Source organism: Mytilus edulis, chromosome 4 (genome assembly GCF_963676685.1).
Source record: "Mytilus edulis chromosome 4, xbMytEdul2.2, whole genome shotgun sequence".
Classification (NCBI taxonomy): domain Eukaryota; kingdom Metazoa; phylum Mollusca; class Bivalvia; order Mytilida; family Mytilidae; genus Mytilus; species Mytilus edulis.
This window is the reverse complement of record NC_092347.1, coordinates 16727005-16752930: the sequence shown is the minus strand read 5'-3', so window position 1 is coordinate 16752930 and position 25926 is coordinate 16727005. Positions and strand designations below refer to the sequence as shown.

The 25926-nt window shown below is 30.5% G+C and overlaps 1 protein-coding gene across 3 annotated transcripts in view; it reads left to right on the top strand.

The window, feature by feature from the left end:
* LOC139521720 (protein slit-like) overlaps positions 1 to 25926 on the top strand; it is a 79611-nt gene that overhangs the window by 1730 nt on the left and 51955 nt on the right. For all 3 annotated transcript variants that reach the window (XM_071315278.1, XM_071315279.1, XM_071315280.1), the window contains exons 2-4: positions 651 to 722; positions 2312 to 2383; positions 4465 to 4536. In XM_071315278.1, coding sequence (XP_071171379.1) covers positions 651 to 722; positions 2312 to 2383; positions 4465 to 4536 — 216 coding nt within the window. The remainder of the gene's footprint in view (positions 1 to 650; positions 723 to 2311; positions 2384 to 4464; positions 4537 to 25926) is intronic.

The window sequence follows — 25926 nt, the reverse complement described above, 5'->3', positions numbered from 1 at the left end:
TAAATTACATGCAATACAACTATACCTTGTAAATATGCAGGCATTTTATATAAAAATCACTGCTAAATGATATCCATAAAGGAGCATATAAAATAGATATAGCATCAATGGAATAAGATAAATCAGGTTTGAAAAGCGACTGATTTATTTTCATACTAAAATTGATTTTAATGGACAAATATATCAGAGTACAAATTGTATGCAGAGACATATATACGTCTCTGTTGTATGTGAATTCTTAAAAATTCCACTGCAAAAAAAAAAAAAAAATACCCCAAGAGAGCATAGTATGTAAACAAAAGTCACAGAAGTTCAGTTAGAACAAAAGTTATGGTTAGCAATATCCAGGGATTCTTGTTATTTTCACAATTTTGTCAAACAAACTATATGAGTATTTTTTAACAATTCACTAAACACGGTATCAATGGTAAAATATTGGCAAAAAAAGTGCAATGCATAACACTGTATTTCTTTCACGACAATGACCAATTAACGTTTTATCCCTACAGGCAAATATCTACAGGCAACCTTTACATCTACATAGGTATTTTTACAATACCTTGAAGTTTTACTCAAATACGTAGATTGTCCGCCAAACTCAGAACATATTACTGTCACAATATTATAATGTTTGTTTTATTTTTTTACAGAGAACTCCAAGGAAACAATTTGACAATTATGAGAAAGAATGATCTCCAGGGTCTGAGACAATTAAAAGTATTGTAAGTCATCATACATCGGTTCTCTTTAGATGAATAGACATGTGCAAGTCCTCGTTTTCCGTTAAAAAAATCCCGATTTATTTTACTCGAATAATTCATTTGATAAATTTCAATCGGAGAATGAATGCAAGAGATGCTTTCAGCTCAAGATTATAATCAGTTGAGTGACACAAATTAAAATATATATCAAGACCTACATGTATACATTTTATATATCCTTTTGGAACCATCAGGGTTAGCGTGCAAAACCCGAAACAAAACCACACTTTAGCTGGGACTATTTTATTATAAGTATAATAGTGTCACACTTTTGGAAATGATCGATTCTGTGAACTCTGTATTCCCATTTCTGCTCGATCACACATCAACTTGCATCTTACGAGTTGCACTATATGTCTAAATCTACTTTAAGCCAAGAACAATTGATCGAAAAGAGGTTATATTTCGGCCATAAGAATTAAACAAACATTTATATTTACATTCGGTAATCCGTCTTTCTTCACAGGTTATTTGACAATTTCTGAAGTGATATGCTAAATATAAAATCTTACATCACTTTGCGCTTTTACAAAAGAAATAGATTTGGTTTTAACACCTTCGTTTTATAACCATTAATTCCAACACAAACAAACCAAGATATATGGATTATTAGCGGCAATTAAAGTAAATTTCAAACACTGATACCCCAAATGGGATTTAGAATGAAACAGCCAAAACACGAGGAGATCGTCAGCTTTTCCATGATAGTTGTCAGTTAAGTGTATCTGTACATATGTATCGGTATTGTATTATCGACGCTAAGTCAAAGCTCGTTAATATCTTCCCGATATGTAAAGGAGTTATCCTCAGAAAAGATATAAGAAGATGATATTAGTGCCAATGAGACAACTCTCTATCTAAGTCAGAATGTATGTTTACATATCAATTAAAGAAAAAACATAAACCTTGGTGTGGAATTTTGTTTCAGAATAGAAATAATATTAAGTCACGGTTGCATAGAATATTAATGATTCCTCCAGACCCCACTGTAATCAACAAACTCTGACTTTTTATAACGAGGATATCATGTCTTAACATTAATGTGCATAGCGTAGGATACAAATCTTCATTTTATGATCTAAAACTTCCCTGCTTAATATGACTTTTTTTTAAACCACCACATCGAACATTCGACATCAGCTGTTGAGCACCGTGTACTGTCTTCGGAATTTTATATAGTACTGTATATGTCATGTGTAAATGCCACTATAAAGAAAACTTGCAGATATTGTGTCTTCACAAAGTTAATACTGTTACTTTCATTCAATCTGATTAAAATATTGATCTCTGATTACGTTATACTACATATGTAGTATAACGTTGACTTTGATTCCGAATTAGGTCGTAATTATGTGTAACAGTCTTTTTTTTTATCAATAAGTTCTAAAGCTTTTGTTTAAATCGCTCCCTTTCGCATGGCAAAGCAATTATGTATCTTTATCTATATCAGAAATTCTTCTTTTTTCTCCATATTTAACAGATCTACCACCCATGCAGATTAAAATCGAACTTGGATAAAATTTCATTGCACCTTTATTTTATTTTTGTAGGCAATTGTTAGAAAATCAAATCCAGACAATAGAAAGAGGCGCGTTCCGTGACCTTGTCCTCATGGAAAGACTGTAAGTACAATAAATTCTGTGTATGTACTTTTAAATGGGAAATAAGAAAAAATACAAAAAAGTTTAAAATGCATGAACTTAAAAATATATATATATATTTATGAAAGCAACAATATGTTTGTAGTTATTGTAGTATAATAGTCCTTAGTATTATAGTCCCAGGCCTAAGGTAAAGAATTAAAAAAAAAAATATGTACAACGTTTGAAATTTCAAGTTCGGACTAAAACAGACACTTTCTCTGTATTGCAATGCTGTTGTACATCATGGGAAAGCCTTTTTGCTGCTGGCGAGTGATAAATACGTGATAATTGAAAATTAAACAATTTGATTTTTGACAAATTTACGACTTTGATTTGTACATCAGATAGCCGTAACCCTGAGGGCTTTCTATTCATATCACTAATTTTTATAAGTAATTAGATTATGATCAAACGATTGGTTAGACAACGTAATTTGGTGCTAAATCTTTTTGACACCTGGATAAAAATTCCACGGGCATTTCAAAAACATAAGTGGGCAGACATTGTGACTACAAATTATCACAATAACGGTCTTTTCCCGGAAAATTATCGTGTCCATTCAATGATAATTATACTTTTAGTTTAATGACTTCCGGGTTACTGCATTTGTTCGACCAGAGACATATCGTCGCTGTTATGCAAAAACCTCGTATCTAAGGTTTTCATAATTTTACACCAGGCAATAAAAACTGATTTTTTTTATCGATTATTTAGAATTAAATATTTATGTTCCAATGTATGCAAAAATATCGTATCTTCTAACCAATCAATTACCAAGGCGAGCAAAAATTTCTGCACCTATATTGTATTTTCTAAGCTATACATAATATATTAGACAAAACTGAACCTGTTATAATCTCAGCTGCTAGTGCCATCTTTTTTTTCTTTTGAGATATGATATTTTCGCACAACAAAATGTCTCACCAATCCGACTACACTTTTTCGTCACTTGTCAGAATTCGGGTTAATGATTGGTTAGAAGATCAGATATTTTCGCATTCAGTGGAACATACATATTTAATTCTTAATAATCGATAAAAAGATTTCCGCAAAAAATTGAGATACGAGGTTTTTGCATAACAGCGACGATATATATATATATATGTGTGTGTATATATGTCTCTCAGTCTGGTTCGACTAAGGAAATTAGGAAAATAACATTTTATACTATAGAGCACACTCACTTGTTTTAAAACTCTTAACATTTTATTTCTGTCAAAAATCCAATGCCTAACACTATAAATTCAGGCACCAGGGGCGGATGCAGGAATTTTCGAAAGGGGGGGTGCTAACCCAGGGCAAAGGGGGGGGGGGGGTGCAGGGGGGGTGCAAAACATATGTCCCGATACAAATGCATTGATCGGCAAAAATAAAGGGGGGGTGCGCACCCCGGAACCCCCCCCCCCCCCCCCCCCCCCCCCTGGATCCGCCACTGGGCACATTCATTTCTGTATACTCCACTAAAGATTGGATAGTGCGGGTAATGCCGGTTTTCTCATCACGAATTTAAATAGTTTTATCAGAGACTTGTATGTCTCTGGTTTTATAAAGATATGCACTAGAGTTGCGAATCTCTTGTACTATATATATGTCTCTGATTAGTCCTAAAATTTATGACGACTTGAATTTTAAAAGGTTATTTTATTTTTTTCTGTAATGCCTTCCTAATTATCATAGGCGGATCCAGGGGGGGGGGGGGGCCCTGGGGGGCCTGGGCCCCCCCTTTCGTAGGAAAAATTTGGTTGATTATATAGGGAATCACTGAAGCATGACTGGAGCGGCCCCCCCTTAGGTCAGTCAGCGGGCCCCCCTTAGGTCAAGTTCTGGATCCGCCACTGATTATTTGGACTAATCCTGAATATGGATGAAATATTTGCCACTGGACATCAAGATAATATTGATTAATCACTAAATCTTCGGTTCTATGATGCTACTGTGTTAAATAACTATCTGAAAAGTGAATGAAAAAAAATTATACATTAATTTCTAGTGCCCAGATTAATATAGATCTTCTATCATCTTAGACAGTTATGATTACTTTCAAAATTTTATATCCGCAGGAGAATAGACAGAAACAAGCTAGACAATATCCCTGATGAACTGTTCTCTGAAATGCCAAACTTGGAGAGATTGTAAGTAGAACATTTTATATGTTTAAAAATTTGTCATGCTTGTGTGCACAAACATTATGTCTGCTGGTTAACATTTCAGCAGATATTAAGTTATTTGCTTGAATTTAGTTGAGAGGGAAAGTAGAAGGAAAAATTGAGAATATGCATTTATGAAAAAAGATATCTTGGGGTCAACATTCACTACTACGGTCTTTTTTGTTTTAGACAAGTATATAATGTATATATGTCAAGCTCTTAACCAACTCTAAGTCTACAAACGTCAAGTGGTATAATTCAGTCTAAACTATATAAAAAGATAAATTTATATCCTTGCTTCATTTTCTGGTCCATGTTTCTGAATGTTCAATGACAATGATTTTCAAGTTATAGACCATCATATTTTTATGATAAGAGTCTGAAAACAATAACAAAATGCTTAATTTGCAAGATATAGCAACCAAACGATTTGGATCACTGATGATCCATGACTCTGAATATGTTAAGCTAAATCATAATTTATTTATATTAATAGATGTAATGGTATGTTGATTTGTTGATTTTGTATTAATTCACTGAATTCATTTCACTTTCTGTTTAAACAGAAATGATTATATCTAAGATTTTAGGTCCATATAAACAAATAAGTATAAAACCTAGAAATAATTTTATCCTCCAATTGATTGATATAGTGCTGTTGCATATTTCTATTGACAGATTTATAACAGTATTCAAATAAAATGACTGATAAATTTAACCACAAAACTAATATAAAATTAAATAAAACCCAATCTTACAGGTTATTGGAAATTATAAGTATTAGTCCTAAGATTGGGGCTTCTTTATATTTTATGAAGTGATACCCAAGAGGGCACTGTAGGGTAGAAGGATGAAGTGGTGTTTGTTATATTATTTTTTTGATGATTGCAAGCAACATATAAATACATTATGGTCACCAATGGGACTATGAACCATTAAAGTAATCCATTACGATCACTGGAAACTTTGTCTCTTTGTTTGGAATAGAAACAGTGAATATTGGTAATATTCTTTACTATATATACCATTACCTTGCAGTGAACTATCCAAAAATCCAGTGCTAATGTTAATACCAAAACATGTACCATCATGTTAATTTGGAATGATTTTTATGTTTCAATAGGTTCATCTTAAAAATAGTAGCATTTTTAAAGGCAAAGTCACAAACACCCAATTGAAATTGTAAAAATGGCTAAAATGGTACTTATATGAAACAGCAGTGGTACAGTTATCTTGATGATTTCTATATATATAGAAGTCTAAGTGACATTTTTTAAGATACCAACAAATTCCATTGAAAACGAATGCAATTTTTATCAAACAGTTTAAAGAACATATAAAGACTTAATAATGTTAATTGCTGTTGTTCCCCTTCTTTACCTCTTATTTGCTACACCTTCAGATCTAGGTAACAATACTACACCTTGGTATGAAGATTTGAACAATAAGGGTATGACTTTTGTATAAGACCTAAGCTGAGTGTTGTCAATAAGTTCTGTGTTACTCATCTACAGAGGCTTTACAATTCATATCACAATAATCCATGCAAAAATTAAATCTTTACGTCACAGTACATTCAGGTTCAGGTTCATATTAATAAAAAGTTATTTTGGGTGAAAATGAAAATTAGGATTAAGTTGTACTATGAATTATTTGTTTTGTAAGTAAGGTTCTATTCAACAGAAATTGTTTGAAGCAATTACCATTTTTGAATGGATGATTTATACATATGTTTGTATCAAAATTTAGGGGTGTTAACGCGAATGAATTAACACGTATCATTATACATGTATGTGTTGAACATGCCGTAACTAATTATATACATGTAGTTTTACCCTACAGGACACTGTGACAATACATCTTTTTATCTCACCACAGTCCATCCTAAGACCTAAATGTATTACTATAATTATTTCAACAGTTTACACACCAAGATTCATCCAAATAATTCAGGGGAAAAACTTTTCACAGTTTAAACTGAAATAAAATAAAATTTTAATTTTGATGATAGGTTGAATGGAACATCCACCAGTGTCAATCTGTTCATTTTAAGCTTCTGATCTGATAAAGTGGCCGTTGATGTCACCATTTGGACATTTATTTTATATATCATTACAAATTTCTACATTTTCCTTGTCATTCTGAACAATAACCTGGTTCCCTGTTACACAACATTATTACAAAAATGTATATCCCTTGTTACATAAGCTTGTCAATGAGACTGTTATCCCCAATTATCTGGACATTATTCCCTGAATTAAAACCTAATTATTTATTCAATAAACCATTCAGTTAATTTGGTATTTTATATAGTCTCCAGGCCCCTCTGAGAGAGCTGCCCATTTAAGTCCATTGTTAATATATCTGTCGTAACATATTAACTGTACTTTAGGCCACTTGAAGCTAAACACAATATTTTAAGCAGTCAAATATTTCTTACAATGAAGTTTTAATGGTTAGAAGTTTGAACTTTGGATATATGTATTTTCTAATTTTTTTTGCATATATATATACCGGTCTATATTATATACAATTAAACTATATATTTTTGAAAATTGCAACCAACAAATTTATAGAAATAGATTTTTTTTTAAAACATATCAACATGTATTTCAACTAAAGGTTAATTAGTTATATTAAAGATCAAGAATTAAATTTATCATCAACATGAAAAAGAAAACCAAAGTTATATTTTTTGGGTGCATCTGAACAAAGATATAAAAATTTACAAAACCTGTTAATTTAACAAAAAAAAATAGTTGACTAAGTTGAATTTTATTTAAGATATAAGAAAGCATTTTGTATACATGTACAATAATCAGTTTGTAATGGTCATTGTTTGGCGGTCAAGTGATGTGTTTGTACAGTTTTTATCAGGATGTCTGGCCTTTTCAGATATAGTTCAATTAAAAATTTGTAGGCCATATCAAAAAAACTTGATGTTGTCTTAAATTCTATTTTGAGTACTGGATAACCAAGGAGGTAATATAACCTCCTTGCGATAACTAATATTTATTGTTCCGTTTGGACACAAAGAAGCGAATTGTTCTGATCTGCAAGGACAAGTTTGTTTAGATTGGCTGCCAAGTAACAAGGAATTTTAGTCCGTTTTGTTTGGCCTGAGCTGGACATTGTGACTGATCCCTAAAAAGCAATTAATGGATAAACAGTAGATTAAAAAATACTGATATCCCCAATAAAGATGGTATCAGTATAGTGCCTAGAGGGATATAATAAAACATGTTTGTTATCACTAGAAGATCAGAAACAAACTATCCATTAACTAATGAACTCTCTTAAGAAATGACCTTCTATAAGTGTTTTACTTTCCACTACTTCAATCTATCTGTTCCACAGCCTCATATTAATTTAATGATCAGCAGCCATTTTATTCTACAGATCTGTTTTGATAATCAGGATGTTCTTGTTGGGAAAATATATACACTGTATATCAGTATACATGTTTAGCTCTTCTAACAGTGTATATATATGTATTTAGAATCATCATCATCAGGTCAAGTTTAAACCTGTACAGAGAGCAATCTAAAGCTTGATTTTAAAATATTAAAGCAGTGTTGTGTTTTTCAAAAGTTTGAAAAGTTATCAAAAAGAATTAATGTGAAAATACTACAAAAAAAAAACATTTAACCAGTTGTAATTACATGTATTACCATTTCACAGCTGTATTAGTTATGACCAAGTTTTTCTTTTTATCATATAGTTTATCTAACAGTTTTAAGTTACATATATGTAACTGCTCATTTGAATGTGTCTAAAGGCAACAAATGTGAATAAAGATACTTCTACAAATATATAAATACAGCATGAATGGTAAAACTGAATGGAGTACCTTATGAAGAATATGACAGGTTAAGTTTAAATGTCTAACCAACTGCTGGTTAGGAAATTTGTGGGTAGTTATGTATAAAAGTACCCCACTGTGCTGAACAAATTATTAGGGAGTACTTAAGTTTCTCCTTAAATATAAAGTATTTCAAGTATAACCATAGTCATTAAATGTCTTATATAAGTACTACATCCCTTTATATAGGTATTGAAGTACATACAGTATTTCTAATTTGTCATAATGTTTAAATGATAAACCACAGCTGCTTACAACAATATATTTGACCATAATTTACTGAATTATATATACTTCATGTACTTGCTAGGGATGATTAACTCTTTTTAATTATAATTTTGAAAGACAATGACCTGATATTCTTGGAGGTTTTTTCCCCTGTGTAAAAAGTCTCTGCATGGTGGATAATTTGAGCTCCATATTCTCTGACTATCATGAAACTACTATATTCATGTTTGAATAGAATTATGGTTTAATTTTAACTTTTGCTCTTCCTGCACTATTTTGATTAAAGGAGTACTTTTGTGCTTTGATTGTTTGATTTCAATACTGCTACTGTTTGAATTTCCTAATGGACTTCACATAAGCTTTACTCTCAAGAAAGATTACATGTATTGAATTGTTTCTTTATATAAACAGACTGTTAAATACCTGTTTTATATACAATTAAAATGTATTAAACTAGAAATGAGAATAAATATTTATTAAATGCTTTGTTTATTGTTATTATGACATGTAAATTTAATGACCAAGACTTTTAGTCCTCTTGAAGTAAATCAAATAGTTAAGACATTCTCAAAAAGTTTGACAATTTGTATATATCTGACCTGACATGACTCAAGTGGTCATTTTCAATGTGTATTTAAGAGGAAAAAGATTTAAACGGTCATTTCAAAGAGGATAAGTGATCTAATTAGGTTTTTGGTAAAGTAAGAACCTTGTGGTCAGTCTTTCAAAAGTTTCATCCTTTCCCAAGAATTAAGATATAATAAATGATAGGAAAAGATTTGAGTGGTCATCTTCATTGATATCAAGTGTTTCTACTTAAAACTCCTTTCATGTGTGGTCATTAATTGGTAGATTATTACAGTCTAATTGTGGAAATATCAACATTTTGTCTTCTGAACTGGAAGTACTTACCATGAAAACCTTTATTTGTAATTTCTGCTTTATTCATACTTTTTACAAGAAGTGTGTATCATTATTATAATTCTTGTCCAGAATCAAATGTATAAGCCTATTGATGAATGGTATTATTAAATTTAACTAAAATTAAAATTTACTGTACAATTTTGTTACTATAAATGAATTTGAGAATTATTATCTCCCTTGTTTATGGTTTTACAGTGCTGTCTATACAATATAAAAGAGCATAAAAAATAACGAAAAATACAAGATTTGTTTCATCTTTATTATTATTCACTGATTCTGAGACATATTTGATGTATTCAAGGTCTCATATTTTGTCTTCTGCTATTGGTTAGAGCTTATATTCTGTTTTAAATATCTGCATTGAAAATACCAGTTTATTCAACCTAATATTATTTATCATCCCATACTGCATAATGAAACAGTACAACAATGCTGTCATCTATAGAGATACTTTATGTGAACTTTTGTCCTGTGGACATCCTGTTGTGCTATATTTTACCATCTTTAATTATTTCTATTGCAGTTTTGGTACATCTCTGATAAAGTTCTGATACTAATCTAAATTGAATCTAGATAGATTCCAGTAATGACTTAGAATTGTCAATCAAGACTTGTAATTTCTTAGGAGTGTTACCCCATATCATATGTCCAATGACTTTTATATCTATCAATTCATTTCACAGTTTGATCTTTACATTCTCAACTTAAATTTCAAAAAAGTGTTCAGTAACCAATGCTATCATAAGTAGCTTTTTCTGCAAACGGAATATGGAGCTGTCATGTTAGAGATAAAATTGTCATTATTTAGGATAGTTATGAGGCTTTTATCAATTTGTACCCAATGTAAGGCTACTGTGTGATATGATTATCTTGGTATCCTTTTACCAGTGATAATATTTTATCATTTCTAAGGTTTATAACGTTTTTCAATAGCCATTACCCAGCAGTTAATACATGAAAATCCTCGCATAGTTGATGGGTTGCCAAACTCATTCAAGTTGCTATGATTTCTGTACTATTAAAACTTTTATAAATTTACAAATTCGATAAATCTGTGAAATTTAAATTCAATTTTCCACATTTTTGTCCCTTTTATGACCATTGGACCTGAACAGATGAATCGTGATTGTATATTTGACCTCTATATTATTTGGGGAGATTTCTTAGCCTTGCTTACCACTTGAAACATCAACAATAAATAAGACTAATCTATCCATCAAAATATGAATTATCATAACTAGTTCACACCTGTACATCAATAAATACAGGTAGTTTATGGTCGAATCATTCATCAGTTATGATAAGGAAAAGCCCTCTGGGATCAAAATCATATAAATCAGTTTTATTAATTATATCTGGACACACTAATAAAATTTCCTTTGCATTGAAGGAGAAACCACTTTAATACCAGTAGATTTAGTGTCACTTTGTAATGTGTTTTATGTAAATTTGGCTGATTTAATACCAAATATTCACATGGTGGTAAAGTGCTTGATTTACACCTCTCACAAATAAATGTGAATTAAACATTTGTCAAGTTTTACCTTTAATATACACGATAGAAGGTGTAATATAGTGTTTTGTCCCTTGACATACACAGATCTTGAATTATAAATGACCAAGCACTTACTAAAGACCGTAGATCATTTTGGTTTACTTTCTAACTCCTTACTGGTTTCAATGCTACTCTTGATAGTGTTCCAATTTTAACTTGTTTTTGCCTAGATTAATATGGACAATGTTTCTGGTTTTTCTATCTTTTCATCTTAGTAACTTTGCTAATTGTGATGTCAAAGGCTTGCTTTCCAGTACCTGTGTTTTGTATTAGAATTTTAACAAAACAATTTTGGGGACAAACCAGGAAATTAATTTCAGAACCTATGTTGTGTAATAAAACCTATGAAAAATTTCACCTCATTACTAATATTTCCAGCCTAATTGTTGGTGTTTGTTTTCCTGTGTTTGGTAGAAGTAAGTGAGGAAAAAATATTTGTTGTAAACCTGGCCTTTATTTGTCTATGATTGTCAGATCAGACTGATGTGGGAACCAGTTGATGTTGTTGACATGCTTAGTTCAGCCAGTACTTCTATGATTGAAGGAATTCTTGTGCAGCTAGAGTACAGCTTTGATTGGTTGTTTTGAGTTTAGCAGGTGCTTGTTTGATTGAAGGGAAGCTGTGAAAGCTAGGATTACTGTTGATAAATATATTAAAAATTATTAGATAAATGTGAAAACTGATTGTAAAATCTATTTAAATTTGATAAATTGAGAATTGACGGAAGGATAAGTGAAGATTCAGATATGAGGTTCTATCTACTTTTTATTTAGCAACTTCAGTTAGTCATATGTACTCTGTTGTTCAAAAAGTATCTTGTACTGAATAGTGGTTCTGTAACATAAGCTCCACTAGAGAGCAGTGTGTTCATTGCTGTAAATTATGATCCTACTTTAGACTTTTCCTGATAGCAAAGTGTTCTTGTTACAAGTTACATTCCTACTTTAGACTTCACCAGATAGCAGTGTGTTCTTTCTTTAAACTTGCAATTTTCATTTAGACTTTATCGTGTGTTCTTTGTTATTAGTAAACATGCCAGTGTGCACTAGTTCTTTTTGGTATTAAGCTATAAATTATAATTCTGTCTATGAATCAACGACATAGCAATGTTGCTCTGTTGCAGTTGGAATCAAAACTAAGCTTAGCAGGAAAACTTTACTTTGTTAGGATAACAACTAAGCCATCCTGAAATATAGAAATAACTTTGGTCTGTTCATGATTATTGAGTTAGTTTTTTAAGTCATACAGCTGAGATGTTCCTACTACAAACATTTTTGGACAAGATTGTCCTGTCTATAAGAGTGGATCATAGGAATAAATGGTCCCAATCATCTTTAGAGCAAGAACCAGTAGCAATCTGAGGTTATCTGATCATCTGTTTGACATTATATTGTCATTGATATCCCCCTGTCAGTACCAGCCCCTTGTCTTAATAGTTACATATTTAAACACCTCATGGCAATGCATCTACAATTATGCACCAGCATCTATCCTCAGTATAAAATTCTTACATAAATTTGTTAAAAGCTTTTAACCTAGGAGGGGGGGCAAGGGGGGTCCCAATAACAGCAAAACAGCAAATTGATTTGGCTCATAACAGATAACAAGGAATTAAAATGGACAATAACAGATAACAGTAAATGAAATATTAAAATAATTCGGTCTTTCACAAATCAGTATTTCTTATTACGGATATAATCCTTTGTAATGCATTCCATTTTTTTATGACTATGTTTTTAGTATTAATTTATGTATCTAGAATGTGTTTAAATTACTACTCAATATATTATATTTTTTATACGCTCGTTTACGGAACGTATTGTGGTATACTGTTGTCCGTCTGTTGTCAACATGTCGGACATTAACTCAAAAACTCTTTAACCATTTGCATTAAACTTTGGGAAATTGTTTATATCTATTGACGTGAGCTCCCTTTTTGGTCTTTTTTTTTTTTTTTATAAATTTTAGATTTTAAGTTCCTGGGTAATGGGTTTTTATTCAATAAAATTGGTGTTTTTTTCAGTTTTCTGATAATATCTCAAAAATGCTTTCACAAAGCAAGGAATTTTGGTGAATTGTTTATATCTATTAACATGAGGTAACTTTCAATTTTTATAAATTTGAGATTTTACGTTTCCGAGTTAACGGGTTTTATTAATTAAAAAGGGGTGATTTTCCAGTTTTCAGACATTAACACAAAAATGTTTCCAGCAGTTCTCATGAAACGTTGGTGTATTGTTTATATATATTGACTGAAGCTCCCTTTGTTGCTCATAAAAAAAGTGACCTAAAAGAGTTTGAAAATTCTGACTTTTTCTAAATGACCATTTAATGAGGTGTGTGAATTTTTCTTAATAAAACTATGAGGCAAAGTGGTATATAGGGTAGAAAAATCAAAAGCACCAATTATAAGCATGCAATTTATCAAGTACTTCGAACGAATTTTGACACTCTAAAAGCAATTTATTCCACTATTTTCAAAGGCCTTATTTGAACATTTTTTTATCAGCTGAGGTTTTTGATTATACCAAGTGTACTAGTAAGTAGAATACATAGTTTAGTAGGGAAACAATGGCTTGAAACGAAATAAATCTTTGTTTGTAATGAGTTATGTGCAGCTTCGAACCGAAGTTCATGATTGGAACTTTCATTGTACAATGCATTTGGTTCTGCTTTGAAAAGAATCAACGAGCTGAGTCTATGTACCATATTATATAAAAGGTTAAGTGGTTGTTAGGACCTAGTCCTTAATTGAGATCCTTGTCAGATATTCCTGGCCATATGTTTTCCTTTTTGTCATATTAAGAATTGTTTTAATTTAATATGTTCGTACGGAAAACAAGGAACATTATTCTCATACAAAAAATTAAGATAATTCTAAATACACATTCATAAAAAAAATGGAATTTATTACAAAGGATAATCATAAGAATCATAAGATATACCGGTACTTGAATTGTCCTGGACCTCACTTCTGTGATGGGTATATGTTTATGGAATCCTTCTTTGAATACGGGACAAACATATTAGTAGTGGCAGACCCCAATGGCCAATGATCTTCAATTTATACCGAATATTGACTGTCAAAAAAATGCTAACATTCCAATTTTCAATAACAGTTAACAGCAAATACATTATCACAATAACAGATAACAAAAAAACCAAAAGCCCAATAACAGCTAACAAAGAATCAGACAATAACAGCTAACAGCAAATATATTTTCAAAATAACAGATAACAAAGAATTAAATTGCCCCATAACAGCATAACAGTTAAACCCCTTGCCCCCCCTCACCTAGGTGTCTTACAAAAAGAATGAGGATATAAAATGTACAAATATTGCCTGGAGATTTTAGTGATGATTCATGGCATTAAATCATATCACATCATAAAAGTTTGAAATAATTTGTCATTTGTTTATAGTTTTTAACATTTTCTTTAATGTACATTAATGTGCATTATTTCTGGAACATATACTTGATTTTATTAGTCATTACTCAGGGAACAGTATATATATATATATATCAATACTTATATATGTTCCTAGTCATTTCTACAATTTAAATGCTTAAACTTCTAGTATGCAGTTAACTATAAAAGGAAAAAGAAGTTATTTTTACTAAGAAGGCTTTTCTTTTAGCTGAAGCAATATATATTAAAATACATATTTCCTGGTATTCTGAATATGAGTTGATGAGTTCCATTTATCAATTTTCTGAAGTAAGAAAGAAGTTTTTCCCACTGATTATTTTGTTCAACTGTACTCTTATGACGGGTATCTAAATAACGTATGTCTGCTTGAGAAGGTATGGGAAATTTTATTTTTTAATAACAATTCACAGCTCTATTAGATTATTGTATAATAGACAATATTTTATACAGTAACTACTCCCAAACTTAATTTAATCATGAGAAAAATGTTGAATTTCTTAAAGTTTCATTGATAAATAAGAAGCAATATGGGTGATATTTGTCTTGCCCAAGGATATTTGTCGCCAGCCGAATCTGAAACAGTGTATTAAAATTTGATCTATATTGTATACCATTACATTCATATAGTAACCTTTTAAATTGCTCTGTCAACAACTTGGAGGTTCTTATGCGAGAAAAACGACAGGCTAAACAAGAAGTGTATTGAAGAATGGTCCTAGTCTAAACAAAACTGGGTTGAAATATGGTCCTCTTTCTTTATTGCACAATGCACTGTCAATATACAAACTATAGACATCTATTCACAAAACATAGAGTAAATATTTTGATTTTATTTGAAGTTCGGAACTTGAAACCTATATTTACCGAGTTATGTGAAAATGTAGTGTAGTGTTTAGAAATCAAGTTTGACACAATTGTACAGTGTATTTATTAAGATAAAATACATGAAACACCTATAATTATGTATTGTGTCACACAATGCAGACAATAACACCACAGATTTACTATAACTTAAAGCTTTTAGAGATTCATTACATTGACTCTGTCAAGGTTAATATATCTGCATCTACAATACTTCTTGGATTTTGTGCATGTAGTAAAAGACAAAATATTAGTGGTACAAATTATGTATTGCAATAAATTCCAGCTTGCAGACCCAAAAATTTGTATATCAATGGTAGAGCCATTTAGAATTAATGGTTTGTTTGCTATTTAACTCCCTCTTGCAGCAGAGTGAGTGTTCCATTGGGTTATTGTTTTTAGAAATTCAAATGTTCTGCAGTTTCAAGCTGAAACCGATCTTTTGACCTATAGATAATAGTAGTGAGTGATCAAGAATTTTAAGTAATTAGAATGGGATCACCACTCTAAAAAAGAAACTTGACTAATTCATATTTTCATTTGAATGTTTTAACTATGGGTTAACTATTTTTAGATTGTTTTATAAGTTTTCCCAATGGAGTTTCTTTCCAGAATAGATAAAATTTTAATTTATGTTTGACCGTTCAGGAATAAAACCTAATGTGGCAAATAAATAAGGCAAGTTTACCTCAGGCCAGTGTTTTTATACAAGACAGATTAAAGTTCAAAAGAATAAATTTTGAAAACAACATAAATTAAGATGAATAAAATGATAAATGTCCAAGTTCACCTACCCTTATTCTACTTAAGTTTGAACTTTTGAATCTACATGATAGGTTATTTCAACACAAACCAGTCCTATGAGATAGGTTGTTTCAACATAAACCGGTCAGTACCCTTCAAAGTATGGTCAGCTATTTCCTAAATCTTGAATTTTTGTGGTCACTCATTCAAAAACTTAAACACCATATTTAAGATACCAATTACATTATAGATATATCATTGTTTATGTTGATAACATTCATTTTATCTAAAATTATTTCAATCCGAATTTCTGAAAATTGTATTTCTATTTGATATGAATAAAGACTTAAGCTTGACTGCTTTTCCCAGGTTGATAGAGCATGTTTAAAAGAAGACCCTTTTTGTCTTTTTTAAAATGAATCAACACAAGTAAGATCTGATTATATTTTTTTTTCATTTGGTGAATTTTATAGTCTTTAATATTATATTTATTAGATCCTCAAAATAAATATTTAATCTAAATATCACATCAATTATAAGTATTGATACACATCCACCTTTGATCTTTTCAACCCTCATAAAACACATCTCTTTTGTAGGATATTAAGTAAGCCAACAATCTGATGTCATTATTAAAAACACATTTTATTCACTTCAGTTCTGTATACCCTTACTTTATTTTTGGTATGGATATACTGTAAAATTGCATCTTTTTTTTACATACAGAAAACAGCACATATATACAAAACTTGATTTAAATTTTTTTTTTACTCTTTTATCAAGTCTCATACTCTTGTTTAAATTCTGATTAGATTGCAACATTGAATTATGCTTTTAATGTTTGGTTGATAAATGCATTTTTGTTTTTAATTCATTGAAGATACTAAAAAGGACCATTGATATGTAAGATCATATTCAGAGTGAACTTTTAGGGTTACATGTTTAAAAAAAGCTTTTATATAACTATTAAGTCAGCAAATAGCTAGGATTAAACTTTTGGAATGTGAGTGAATTTTTACAATGCACAGTGTTAAAATCCATGTGAGAGGCCATATTTCTAAAATCCATGATAAGGCCAATTTTCTTCAAGTCTGTTGTCATTGTTATTAAAGTTATTGTTTAAATCTAACACATAGAAATGAAGTTATTTGTTAAAATTAAAACAAGGAAATAAAAGAGCAATGATACCAAATGCTAAATAAAGGCAAATTTAATCATGAGTGTTTTTTTATACAAAACTTTGGAGTCGAATTTTCAATTTTTTATACATGTGTATATAATAATTATTTTTCTGAATTCCCCCTTGAAAGGATAAGTTATGTCCCCTTTATGTAAATACTTTGTAATTGTTTAATAGATATCAGATAAAGGTCCATCCTGATTCAAGTTTTTGCACATGGGCTAATATTAAAAAAAAAGAAAAGGTTAGAATATTATACACATTATCATTAAACCAGGAAATGAGATATATAAAAATAACGTGTGTGATATATTTGGGTGTGTGTGGTGTTCAGTTGATGGATATGTTATACAAGATAAATAACATATGAACAAGACCAATTTCAGTTACATGAAAATAAAACACTATCACGAAAAGTATAATTTTTTGCCATAATTGTTGCTAAAAAAAACAGATGATTTATAACAGTTTCAGCAGTAAAGTATTGTATATTTTAGTTTTTTGTGCCACACATCAAGTAGATTTAGAGGTTATAGTATGAAAGTAATTTGTTAGACCTTAAAATTAATGTTACTGTCTTGTGTACATTACACTAAATGTTACTATCTTTTTATAAAATGTTTATATACAATGTTCAGTAGACAAAACGGTGGCAAGCCAGCAGATTTATACAGTATTTGCATAAACTGTATGACCAAGTAAATAAATTCTGTAGGATTAGCTCTGATCTCTTGTAATTCCTGTCAAAAAAACTGAATTGTCCAGTCATTGTGTATTGAACTGACCTTTAGCCATCTTCATATCAGTAATGTCCACTTATCTATTGACCAGCAGCTGTTAGAGATTGGCTTTGGTCAGTTATCATGTGTTGTTCTACCATCAGGCTAAGTTTGCTGTTAGTGGACACTTATAGCCCCATAGGACTAATGTATTCACTGTAAATTAAAGTACACATTTTTGTTATGTTCAAATTGCTAGATACTATACGATACTTTACTGGATTCCTTTCAACGGTGAAGCTCTCAGCTAAATGTTAGATTAGTCTAAGCTAAACGTTAGATTAGTCTAAGCTAAATGTTAGATTAGTCTAAGCTAAATGTTAGATCAGTCAGAGCCTATTAAATATATGAAGAGTCCTGGGGGTATATCAAAAGGGGCCTAAAAGGGAAAAGAAGGGTAAAATATGCTTTCAGACATAGACTTTCTGATCTTTATATTTTTAAATCTTTACCCTTTTTTTTATGAATTTCAAGCAACCTTAGTTAGCTCCTTTTATCAATTGAGCTTCTAGTTTAACATTAGCTGATAAGTAGGTTGTAGTAAACATTTTTTTCATACTAATGTACTGGAATAGAGATTTCATAACATTCCCAGTACCTGTCTTACATAACAGTCCAGAGAACCGGTCATAAACAACTCTTATTATTAGCAAGAATTGGGAAGATTAACAAATTTTATCAGTGGGTATGATGCAGATTAACATGGTTTATCATACAAGATTATCTCTATAGCACTTGACATGGGATTCTGACATGGGTAATAAAAAACCACAGAAAATACAGATAAGATATCATCTGGTTAAAGGTGTGGGAAGGTAAATATTCGCAGAAGTATATTCCTCTAAATTCCCTTTAACTATAGATTTAGACCGATGATAATGCCAATTTTGAAAGATTTAATTCTATTTCCAAAGTTTTGAACATCTGTGGTAAAAAGAAAATACATAGTTTATATGTTATGAAATATGATCAAAGAATTTAAAAAATTTGAATTTGCTAAAATCAGCAGTTTTTCCATGATTTGCAATAGGTGTGAACGTAATAAATCATTACACAAATTGTGATATCACCCTTAAAAAGTTCCATAACTAGTTACATGTCAAGGTATTTCATAAATATATGCTTGCAAGATTAGGGGATGACTGTTTGCCTTAAGAACTTTGAAAAAAACAGGTATCAGGGCAATATATAAGGCCATTCAACACCTGGAGAACATAGATATTCTTTTTTTAGTAACTATAGTCTATTAATTTAAAGACAGGAATTCTGCAAGACCGTTACTGGTGTCCCAAAGTTTTTCAGGTTTTCAGTGACTTTGTGATATTCTTAATGTCCTTTTGAAATTTGTTCTTATTCTTTATTGTTTGGTGGTTACCCAATAACTATACATACCAGTAAAATCTAAACTTAAAACATCATGAACTTTAACATATCAGCTTAAGATCTATAGCTGTATATTTAGATATGCTGACTCAGCAAATAAAAATATGTCCTGAATCAAACTGATGTTTAACAAGAAGTTTGCAATAGAAGTGCAAATGCATTGTTTTTGTATTAATCTTCTGACGTAACACACATAAAGATTTTAAATGTGTCTTGTCCTTTTGAAGTAAAATTGGACCTGATTCAAAGTATAATGTAAAATATTTACATGTTTTGCCAATAAAACCTAAAACAGTCTGTAACATGTTTGGTTTCTGTACCTTTATGTGGTATAATAAAATGTTATTTCAGTCATAAACATTGACAATATTTTGAATTGTGAGTTTAAGGACAATTATTGTTTGAAACATAAAACCAGCAGAATTTAATAAAGAATTTAATGTTGACAAATTCAGCAGTCGTCTGTTTAGAAAAACTGGCTTGTCTAAACAGTGTATTATGACTGTTGGTGACTTCTGTTCATAACAAACATCATGTTTAATACACAACACATCTGGTAATCCTGTCTTATTTAAGTCTGACTGTGTTGAAAGACTATCTAGGTGTGAAAACCTCATGTTCTAATTATTAAAACATCTCTGGTGGAGAAAACTGTCTTTGGCATTAAGGCTGAAAAGTTTACTCTTAAGAAATTAAGCTGTTTCACAGAAAATTGGTCATTACTAAATAACAGAGTGGGTTATGATATGGATTTTTCAAAGGGAACATAATATACATGTATTTCAAATTAACATTAATATTGTTTTGAAAAAAAAGTTTTTTTCACCTGTTTCATTATGTATTGAGTCCCTTTTTTGCAATTAAGAAAATAGAATGGATAAAAAGTACTGTTTGAAGACCTGTCCATGTTTTACTAATTTCCTAGACTGTCTGTCTATAAACATCTGGTTAAAGATGGATACTAAGCTTCTCTTTATTAGCAGATGCTGGGAGTTATACAGTCATAGATAATTACTCTAAAAATTGTGAAGAAGTCATTATTTACCAGAAAAACTAGTTAAACTGTACCATCTTATGTTTTAATGGGCAAGTTCTAATTGTAAAGTACACACAGATTTAGCTAACTACCTCTCTGCTTTATCAATAAAATGGTTCTGTTCAAATTATCTATCATTGGTAAGTTGTCAGATCTGATTTATTACATGTAAATAAGGCTGAACTTTTGTTTATTTTGATGTGTGATGTATTGTATCTTTCAGACAGAATTTACATATTTGTAAATATAACATAACAAACAGTGGTACATATGGATCTTCTACTTAATCAGTACTTGTTAGAACTTAAGCTCGGATTTACTGATATTTGTTTTATCATAAGTAAGGGATAATACCAGGGAAAGCAGATCATGTACTATTCCTATTGACAGAAAAGAGATAGTATATAGTAAAGATGATACAAACTGAGTTACAAAGTGCATTGATCTGACAAAGAAGGGGATAGAAATTGTCCTTTGTAATTTTTTTTTCTTTTAACACCCCACTGTAGCGTTGAAGTGTTATCCTTGTCTGTCTGTACATGTATCCGTCTGTATGTCCTGCAATTGGTTTGCCTCAACCAAATGTTATGATACACAATGCTTATTACTTCAAAACATGGATTATAAATGTTGATGCAGACACTTTTACCATTCTAGATTTATGCCCTTTACAATTTGAAAAAATGCTCAATTTTGTTTAAACAGCAAGATACTAAATTTTTCTGAGGTTTCATTGAATAGTCTGTTATAAAAGATATAAGAAAATACAATCAAGAACTTTAAGGTACATTAATAAGTTAAGACTTCTTGAACCATCATATTTACATTACTAGACTGTACTGGTAATTCAGACAGACTTGTGGTTAAAAATCTTACTTCAAGTTTATAAACGAGTGTGGTGTAAAGAAATAAACATATAAAATCTTCATAAAAGTTTACTAATAAAATAGGATAAAGTAGTTAAACCCTAAAATTGAACAACCAAAAACCACAGTTGGCCCAAAACAGATCTTATATCTAAATTGCTACAAATTACCACTTAATCTATTCATCTAAAGGTGTCTTTTTACTTGTGTATTGTAATTTTATGTAATCAGCAAACCTTTGATCTTGTCTTTGAAGACTAACTGTTATGACAATAAGTTCTGGGTTTTATTATTCATTTTTTATATAAAATGTGAGTTATTTGACATTCAAGCTAAATTTTGTAATTTCTTTCCAGTCAAGTATTACTAATGTGACAGTTTTTATGTCCTATGCAGAGCTATAGTACATTCTTCAAATTCTGGTCATACACACCAGTTTTCTCAATTCGTCATTAGCAATGCATAGTTATGGTTGCTGGCTTTTTCCTTAATAGGTTTCTTTCTGATCTGAGAACTGTATTTTTTGTCTAGTAAAGCATGTTTGGTAAATAAGATGTACTCTGTTTTAAAATTAAAAAAAATATCAGTTGTCTCTTCTTTTGATTTAACAGACTTTATAACTCATCAGTGTATCTGACTTTGAATATGTGATATAAGTCCTGAGTAATTGAATTACTTGTTAATGTATTTAGGTATGTCTTCAATACATAATATCTTGTCTTTCTGCTTGTGCAACAAGATTTCTAATCACTAATTTCCTCAAGTAGTTCTTGTTTCTTTTGTTTTCATGTGGTGTATTAGACAGTTATGGAGACATATAGTTAGTAGAATGCACTAACGTTTCTCATTCTGTCATAAACATTTATTGGATGAGCACTTTACTATTCAACTATGAAACTTCAGAAGATGAACACTTTACTCTTAAATTAATGGAATGTAATATGCATGTGAAATAATGGAAATGTCTCTTGTTTCTCATTCACTTTATATTACATAAGTACATCACATTATGACATAGATCTTGTGATGTAAGATAGTTAAGTTAGTTATATGTCTTATAGTACTATCTGTTTTTTTGTCTTGCACTGCAATTATGTCTAAACAACTCAGTTCTCCACTCAAAAGCACATACCGGTATGCATGCTGCCAAACTATCAGTGAAGATATGAAAAAAGTTATTGGTTCTGATGTTTCCATTGGCTCAACTGACCCTCATGATTCCCTAGCCAATCTTTAATTCTGAAAGGCCAATTTTATAATAAATTAGGCTTCTAAATGAGCCTTTAACTACTTTGTAGCTTAAGAACCTCAGCATTGACATAAGTTTTCCATATAATGGTGAATAATTTGTTGTATGTAATGTGGCAGGTTACAACTGTAATACAGCTAGCAGTACCGCTGGTTATTTATTGTGCTATCTATAGGCATTGATTTGCAACAGTTATTTTATAGAATTTTTCTACAAAAAAACATATTAGCCAGTGTATAGGATGAGTTCTAGGAGACTTAGAGTCTTAATGAATGCATTTAGAGTGATCTATTACATTGTCATGGCAGAAATTTGGCAAAAGAATGAGTAGAATGTCTAGAATTGACTGCCCACTCTAGAACTGTTAGCAATTTTATAAAATACATGGTATGCTTTATTCCTCTCTTTCTCAGAGTTATTTGTGTCGGGGAGGGAGGTATTTTTATCAAGTTCTATAATTATTTTATTACTTTATCACTAGTTCTAATGAGACAGTACTTGTTAACTCGACATTCATAGACTTTAACATGTAACAGAAAAGATAACTCAGCATTCTCAAGGTCTATTGCAGCCTTCAATGTTATCTATGAACAAATTTGATTTTTATATTGGAATTCAACTGTCTCAATGCATATCTACACTAGAAACTAGTTAGATTATTTTCCAAAACAAATTTCATTTTTGTTGGATTGTTTTGGTTTTCATTAGATAAGAAATAAAAGTGTTATATACTGACCTGATAAAGATTGAATTGTCAGACTGACCTAAATTTTGTGACTTTCTTTGTACCTAAAGTTTTCATTTCAGTAGTTGTTTATAGTTCTGTTAAAACTATCACAGTTTGTAACAATACAAATGTGTGATACACAGAGTCAGAGCTATATACCAGTTTATATACATACAATTTAATGTCATGCATTATTTTTGTGTCTGATAAAAAGTATAACAAAAATACCAAACTACAATGCATATCAAAAATAGGATGTCCATAAAACTCAGTGGCGGATCCAGCCATTTTAAAAAGGGGGGTCCCAACCCAGGACAAAGGGGGGTTCCAACTATATGTCCCCATTCAAATGCATTGATCGGCCAAAAAAAGGGGGGGTTCCAACCCCTGGATCCGTCACTGAAACTGACAAAATCAAATGCTATCAATCAACGAAACAAGTGAAAAATGGTTCTCTATAGTTTGGATTCAAACTATCACCTCCCTTTTACCAATAGTAATAAGTTTTTCTGTAATTAGGTATCTTGTATACATCATAGTGCCATCTCTTTAACGTTTGTAGCCAACCATATAATGAGACGAAACCCACAAATACACATTGTTTGATATACAACAGTAGCGCTTCATTGAAAAGTCACATTACCGTTTTATAATCATGTGTTAATTTATTTGAAAATTTTGTGGTTTATTTAACTCATAAAATTTTATGTTTTATTTACCGGTGTAGAATTTTACAATTTTACAAGAGATATTTATTCATAGCATAAAAATAATTTTTTACTATGATGACTTAATTTGAAATGAATTTTAAAGAGGAGTATTATATAAGATACACAGATATTTAGAAAACATGTCAACATTAAATTATAACCTTTACACTATAATTTGCATCTAAAGATGAATATTCATTTTCGCTGAAGAATGCATTCATTATTACATCGATTATTACATTTTTTTCTGTTACTCATTATTACATGCATATGGGTGTTCTTGCACAAAATACCTGTGTGAATGAATGTTTTGACACTGTTGACTTTAATACACATTTCCATGTGAAAGTTTTCACCCTGACAAGTGTCAAGGCATCTTTTGTGCACATTATTTATGTCACAAGAACATTTTATACAGGAGGTATATGTCATTTTAATTCCATTCAATCTACAAACATTCATCAAAATTTATCTATTATTAATTGCTATCCATCTGAATGAAATGTTTGTAACAGTATGAACATAGCACATCACATAAAACATACAGATGACTTCACACTTTTCCTACTCTAAATCGTCACAATGATATATGGTAGAGAAGATTTTTGACATTAAGGAATTGAAAGGCATGTGTATCAGATATCATATAAGTATTTAATCTATGGGTATTAATATTACTAGCACCTAATTATAGGCTTAGTAATTTGTTATGAGGAATATTTATGTGTCAGGATGGTGTGTGACATACATATCTGGTTTCCTATTATCTGGTACCTGGATGCAGTCTCAACTTCTATAATTAATCACACTTTACTGAAATTAATGGATACTCACTAATGAATGTTAAAGGTATTCATCAAGAACACCTTTAGTCTATCTGACTTACTCTATTCTCATTTATTTGTATTTTTTCCAAGGGTAATAAAGTAATCGCCTCTTACTTTCCCTGAATAATTTTTTTCTCATGTTTAGTATTACAATTTGTATGAACAAATAAATTTTATGCATAACCTACTTATTTCTTCTTTTTCTGTCAGTTATGAACTATCAAACCATTCTTAATTTTAAGTTTAGAAAGGTTTCATCGATGAAAGAAAAGATGATTGATAATTGTGAATCATTTGGATTGAAATTCATTGATGTCCTGGTAAAAATATAGTGGAAAGTATAAAAATCAGCAAGAAAGTATTGCAAAAAATATAAGAATACAAGGCTTATACTTAACATTAAATTGTCATGTTAAACCTTAAACTTTTGATTAATAGTAACTAAATAAATTGCTTTATTTTATTTTAAATTCATTTTTGCCATAAAATATGTAAAATAATTATACATCACTTATAGCCGACTATGCGGTATGGGCTTTGCTCATTGTTGAAGGCCTTAGGATGACCTATAGTTTATTAATTTTATGTGTCATTTGAAGTGTTGTCTCATTGGCAACCATACCACATCTTCTTTTTATATCATAGTCCAAGTGGTTCTTATTATAACAACTTGCTATGTCAGAGTTGATAATTATAAATTTTAACATTGTATACATAGTATCCCATGAAATATTTGAAGAAGAGATAGATTTCCCTCCTACATGATAAAAGATAGATTTCCCTCCTACATGATAAAACTGTAGATGTAGAGGATCAGCTAATTCAGCTTGAAAAATGTTGTAAATGAAAAATTGTTTTCACAGAGTTGCACACCATAGTGGAATTTTAATGAAATTATAATTACAAAATGTCACCTGACTTTAACACCTGGTCCTTGGGACATGACAGCAGACGACAGTACAACTTATTTTAAATCCAGATCAGCCAAATTATTATATTATTGAATTTTGT